Genomic DNA, 6536 nt, shown 5'->3' with positions numbered 1-6536 from the left:
TGTTCCAGTCTGCCAAGGAGTGAACTGTCCCCCGCCCCCAGTTCATACGCCGAAGCCCTACCCCCAGTATCTCAGAGTGTGACTTATTGGGGGGTAGGGTCTTTACAGAGGTAATCGTTTCAAAATGCGTCTTCCATATCAGAAAAGGAATTGGACAAACAGACGTGCAGCAGGAAGACCACACGAAGACACAGGGAGACCTACAGGACAAGGCGAGAGGCCCCAAAAGGGACAGCCCTGCCCCCAGCTGCACCATCAGCTCTCCCCTGGGCCTCGGGCCTGTTGGCCTCCCCCGCAGAGCTGGAACACGCCAGCCCCTACGATCGATGGCGGGGCAGTTCCCTCTGATAGTAAATCTCCCTCGTGCTATAGATGCGTCCTGTCCTGATTCTCTGGAGAACCCGAACTACAGACCAAATCAAAACCCATAATTGTTCCTTTTCAACGCAAAATACAGCAGACTAGTCAGTATTCCAGGCCCCCGGCAGTAATGCCCGGAGCCCCATTCCCAGCCGTGCATCCTACTAGCCGGTGTTAATGGTGATATTTATTGAGACCCAACTCTGACACTTACCAAACTTCTGTCCTGTGGTTTGAGGCATCGACTGGTTCAAATCCAGCTGCTTTCTAACCTCCCTAAGCTTCAGTCTCTTCCTCTGTAAAATGGGCGCGATTATCCAATTATTCTGCAAAGTTACCGAACGGCCGTGGGCGACACGGATACGTTCGTGATGTTGCAGGATGACCAGCCAGGGAGGACTCTGACGCCTGGGGGCTGGTGCCGTTTACTGAGGAAGGAGCCAATTTAGGAAAGGCGCCGAACCGGGAATTTTACCTGGGCCATGCCAGGTCGAAGTGCCTCTGGGACATCGAGGGGTGGTGACAAGCAGCACAGAATACGTACGAATGGAGTTCTATGGTTAGGGCAGAGCTGGAGATGGAAAATGGGAACTGATTCGCCTTAAAATGCATTTGTTTAGAGCCACAAGATTAGCAACCTGAATTCAGAGCGTGGTGCTCCACGAGCCCGCCGGAGAAAGTGCCTCAAAAGGACTCAGCAATCAGCTTCGTAAAATATTACCGAGGTTCTGCTTACGGCCCAGCCGTCTGAGGAGGTCCAAGGACCCACACTCCCCAGGAACATAAGCAGAACTGGCGAAAACTAAATTTTAACAAATTTTAAAGGCTCTAAAAATTGTCCTGAGTGAATACAGCAAATCAGTATTTATTGAAAAAGAATGTACTAAATCTCGGTAAAAGCAGCGAGTCTGTGGCTTCTGAGCTCCCCCTCTCCCCCCACCCCGCCAGCCCTCCACCCCACCCAGCACAGCTGGCCTGTGAAATAGCGAGGTTCTGATCCCTCCCACGGGGCGTGTGACAGGTTCATTCATAAAACCTTCGGCTTTCCGTTTTAGCACAGTGGCCTTGTCAGAAATAGACCATAGATAGCTTAAGCCCAATTCGTTTATATTTACGCTGCAGTGCTTCATTTCACCATATTGATAAACCCATCACTTTTCGGAGAGGATCTAGTCTCTAATAGATCCATTTTAGTAATTTCTATTTTACTGTACACTTAAGAAGCACTCTGCCCCAGTGTGTTAAACGTCTTTGGCTTTGCTTTTAAGTAAGTGCTCGCTCCTTTCTAGACTTAACTTTTTTAATGGTATGATTTTTTTTAAATTTTATTTTATATCAGTTTCAGGTGTACAGCACCATGGTTAAATATTTATATAATTTACGGTGTTCCTCCGATTAGTCTAGTCCCCACGTGGCCCTGTACATGGTTATTACGATGTGAACTGTACACGGTTATTACGATGCTACTGACCATGTCCCCTGTGCTCTACTTTGCATCCCAGCTACTAATTTGTGCTTCTTCGCCCTTTACCCCTGCAGCCCTCACCCCTGCTCCCCTCTGGCAACTTTTTGATGAACAAAAAACGACCTTAGCTTTGGATTTCATTTACGAAGCTCCGATTTCGGACGTCTTCACCTTCTGTGCTATGCGGATGGTTATAATGAGGGTGAACAGGCAGATGATGTGAGCGGCTGGGTACAGGCTGGGTCCCTGTAAACTTAGCAAACGCCCCTGTGTGTTTCATGTCTAATGAGATAGGGATCCCACTGCTTACCTCGCGGATTTTATTAGAGAGAATAACAGGTGTCATATAGGAACCTGGGAGCTAAGCAGTAGATGCTGAATTTCCCTTCCTCCCACGGGGTAGGGTGGCGCTTGGCTCGGCACGAAACGCTGTGACCTGCTTTTTCCACTCAGGCTTTTATCCCTTCGTAAGAATTATCAGATGTTTGGTGGTTTCTGAAATTCTTCTGATTTAAACGTATTAACGATTAGCATAGCTCGCTAATCACATTCCTGTAGCATCGACTGACATTTAGTTCATATACTGACTCCTCGCTGAGGAAGCGGGCCTTCTGAGAAGCTGGAGTTGCAAATTCTCACAAGGAAATGCAACTTTTCAATGCACATGTGAACCAGACAACGTTTTAAATAAATATTTCGTTATACCTTTTAAAAGCAGTTAATCCCATGACTCATTTAGGGGCCTTCAGTTTAATGGACTTGGCAGGTTAATAATCATTAATAACCTTAGTAATTTTAATAAGCATTCATCATCTTTAGTAACGTTCTTTTCCTGACTGAATACAAAATAAACCATTACGAACTGTAGCCACAATCGTCGGGAGAAGAGCAAAGGCCCCGAGCAAATAGACTAGCTATAAAAAAAAGTTTATTAAAAAAATAGACAATGTACGTAAACATCTTTTTCACTCACAAGGCTTCATAATACAGCAGTGCAGGCCCAGGCCTTCACCCTGCAGGGGGCGTCTTAATTGTTGACTAACAGCGATCAGCTTAATTTACCTTTCAGAGAACTAGTCAGTCTACACGAAAATAAATAACCAGATTCTGCTACGTATACACGGACAATCGCAAATGTACACTGGATCTCGACCGAGAACAGCTAGCCGCAGGAACATGCGAGAGTGAGTCCTTGTGTCGCAATTATCCTTTTAAACCGCTTCATTTCTAATTTCGTTATAATGTAGAATCGGCTGAAATAAAGCTACACAGGAGCAGGAACAGAGTGGAGGGATGAGGCGGATGACACCCTCCACGTCCCCACCCCACAAGTCATAGAGTCCGTACCTCTCCTGTCAGGTATGATTCAGGCGCACCTTCCCTGTACTTTCCCTGGAAGTTACATGCCCCCAAATGGCTGGGTACAAGGCAGCTGACCGTAGTTTCGGATGTGATCCTATTTTGAGGAAACCAAATCTCGATGACCTAACTCAACATCTACCCAAAAGTTAAGCCAAACCACAGGAGGGACACTAATACAAGACCCAATAAGTACCTGAGATTTTGCTGCAAGAATCTTAAACGTGAGATCATTTTCTTTAGGGTGAAATGTGTTTATGATACTATAATCCCTTCAGGCCTTGTCCGTCATCCGCTAGGGCACACCTGCTGGGTGACTGAGATGTTCCAACATGGCCAAATGGAATTTACCTTTTTTTTTCTACTATAGGTAGGTATTTTAGCACACCTGATTTAATTTAAATTGCTGGCAATTCAGTTATTCAGTAAACCTTAACCAAGAGATAATTTTAAATAAAATATCAAGGTTTGTAATTTAGTTTTTCATCGTAAGGAGAATTTAAACATTTATTGTCTGTCATCTGAACAACCATATGTAGTGACAGAAAGGGAACAAAATAGATTTAGCAGAAGAGACCCGGGCAACTTTACCAAGCTCCTGGACAACCATGTTTGTTATTTCCTGACGCAGTGGTCTCTTTGTATCATTCCGGTCTGATTTACGAATGACTCGTTTAGAATTTTAAATCATTTCAATCCTGATCTGCTATCCAAAGATCTATTTTACAAACCCATTTCTGAAAATAATCTGTAAACTATTTGTCCTTTCAACCATATCAGCTTACCTCAACAAATGTCTAACATTTGTTCACAATTAAATGAAATGTGAAATAACGACAAAACACTTAAATTTTAACAGTACCGCTGTTTCTCGACAGCGATTTCTCTCTAATTGCATTTGGGATTATTAATTATGCATTTAAATAGAGAAAAATAAAATTACATGGCATGAATGCTTAATGCATGGACACGTGTGTCACTTAATTTTGTGAAATTCTACTACACAATGAAAGCGCTTTACCCTTCTGGAGCCCAAATAAATGGCTACTGAAGGCGGCCGAGGCCTTCCGCAGGGAGAAGCTGTGCGTGACTGCCTCTCCGGCACACAAGGACACGACCCGGCCGTAGCCGAATGTCGGCGAGTGGTCTTTCTTTTACAAATCCATTCTGGTGTTCTAATGGATAAAAGATTTTAAGTTACATTCAGTGAAACGTTTACAAGTTACATTCAGTAGATTTTCCTCAAAGAGAGAAATCGTGCATAGTTTATTTGAGAATTGGACATATTTATGCATCATAAACCTACTGCTGAGTTTCGGTAGGATGAATAGGACTTTACATCCATTCCGGTCATCATTTTTTAAAACACAGACACCTTTACTTACTAATATCACATTATTCTTCTTGACTTTTCGTTGCCTAAACAAAGGAGACAAAGGGAGAGAGAGAGAGAGAGAGAGAGAAAGAAAGCAAAGGAAAAGGGAACGAATGGAAAAGAAGGGACCAGCACAGAGCACCTCACGGCAATTTCTAGCAGACGAGGATGTGAACGAGAGCAGAGCGTGGAAACGGCGCTTCAGGGAGCTCTGCCCGGCACAGTCGCGTTGCTGCCCGTGTCCGGTTTTATACTCGCATTTCAAGTTACAAGGTAGGAATCCAGGGGGAAAAACGGCGTTCGCAGGCAGCTCGCAGCGATCACGTACATTTTTGAGAAGTCAGACATCCGTCACCATTTTAGGAACATGGCCACAGCTTTTGAAGACACGGCGGCGTGAAACAATTCAAAGGTAGACACGTCGTTTTAATTTGTTCACCTTAAAGAAAAAAAAATGCTCGAACAACATAAGGCGCTTAAGACAGAAATTCTTTCTCCAGCTCGTACACGGACGGCCGGCTAGTCCTGCTCTTCGTCCTGCATAAAGGCACCGTGCAGTCCCTGCTCTGGCCTTCCACGTCGGCGTCCAACAGGGAAGGCACATGCGATGGAGTTCTGTCCTTGGCACCGAGGGCACAGTTAGAGGCTGGTCCTGGGCCACCCAGGGCGGGGCCGGCCTGTGCCGGCTGGGGCTCCGAGCCCCATGGGAGGGCCGGCGGGGTGTCCGCTGGGCCTTGTGGGGCCGGAGGGCGAGGCAGAGGCCAGACACTGACAGCGCCTTGTTTTCCAGGGCGGGGCTCACTTGGCAGGTTCCGGTGAGGGCCGGGTGGGGCGTGGGGGTCCCCCCAGACCCGCTCAGGTGGCGGTGCGGGGGCTCCGGCGGCTGAGACTGGAGTCGCTGGTGGAGAAAGCAAAGACAGGCTGCGCTTAGAACCACGGTGACCTCTAAAACAGTGCACATCCAGAAAGCTAACTGCGGTTCAACAGAAAAGCCTGAATAGAAGCCTCCTGGAGCTGTGAGGACACGGTGCTTGTCTGATTTCTTTCTGAAGAAGTCCCGCAAGCCTAGAAAAGTGCTTCGGACTGCGGAAAGTGTGTCTGTAAACGGAGCTAAACCTCCACCCAAGGGCTGGGGTCCGCGATCACTAGCATGGTTTTATAAACAGGGTAGATCGCAAAATGGAAATTAGGCTGGACTAAAGTTAAGACTTTTAAAAAGGATGGTTAATACGATTCACTTCACTTTCAGATTACGATTTGAAAAAACTAAAGAAAACAGGAAAGCAGTCAGGTTTTTACATGCTTGCCTTTCCCCTTTGTGATTTATTACCACTAGCAAATAATTATTGGCTTATAATTAAGAGAAAAAGAGTGGTTTCTTATGGGGTGATTGTGCTAGGATTTCTCCTTGTGCAGTTATAAATTACTAATACTTCGCCGTATTACAAAGGAGCAATAAACCCAATTTATCTAAAGGGAATGAACAATAATCTGAAAAAAATCACGTCTAGGCATAGTCTTAAAGAGAAGAAATTACTTTCGGTTTTACTATACTTTGCAACCATCTAAAGTGTAAAATGTTCACGTGCATCGTCGCACCTGATGCTCAGGTGTACGAGGCGGGAGTGATTACCTCCGCCTCGCGCCCGCTCAAGTCCATCTGCGCACAAACTGCGCAGCGGGGCGGGGGACGCAGGCGTCAGGTGTCCCAGGGGAGGCTGGACCCCCTGGCCGTCCCACTCGTGATGGGTTCAGATTTGGACAAACGACCTGTCTTCTCTATCTCAAGGGACACGCCCTTCGCGTTTTCCTTCGCTGCTACATATCGAAGTCACCGAAAAGGAATTAGACTTTCCCCAGAATTCACGTAATAGTCAAAGCCACACGACAGAGCAGGGCGAAATTCGGGGATCCACGTGAACAGCGAAAACGAGCCTGCAAATGCAACGACTCGTCAGCCATCCGGACGAGGTCGCA

The 6536-nt window shown here is 46.3% G+C and overlaps 1 protein-coding gene across 1 annotated transcript in view; it reads right to left on the bottom strand.

Moving 5' to 3' along the window:
- Nucleotides 1-5035: 5035 nt before the first annotated feature.
- The window catches only part of MAP3K21 (mitogen-activated protein kinase kinase kinase 21), a 49747-nt gene continuing 48246 nt past the window's right edge, over nt 5036-6536 (bottom strand). The window contains exons 10-11 of the mRNA XM_023519776.1: nt 5362-5457; nt 5036-5179 (exon numbers count right to left, since the gene is read on the bottom strand). Of these exons, the coding sequence (XP_023375544.1) occupies nt 5036-5179; nt 5362-5457 (240 nt within the window). The remainder of the gene's footprint in view (nt 5180-5361; nt 5458-6536) is intronic.

Source organism: Pteropus vampyrus, unplaced genomic scaffold (assembly GCF_000151845.1).
Source record: "Pteropus vampyrus isolate Shadow unplaced genomic scaffold, Pvam_2.0 Scaffold237, whole genome shotgun sequence".
Lineage (NCBI taxonomy): Eukaryota > Metazoa > Chordata > Mammalia > Chiroptera > Pteropodidae > Pteropus > Pteropus vampyrus.
Note: the sequence above shows the minus strand (reverse complement) of the source record. Positions and strands in the feature narration are given on the sequence as shown.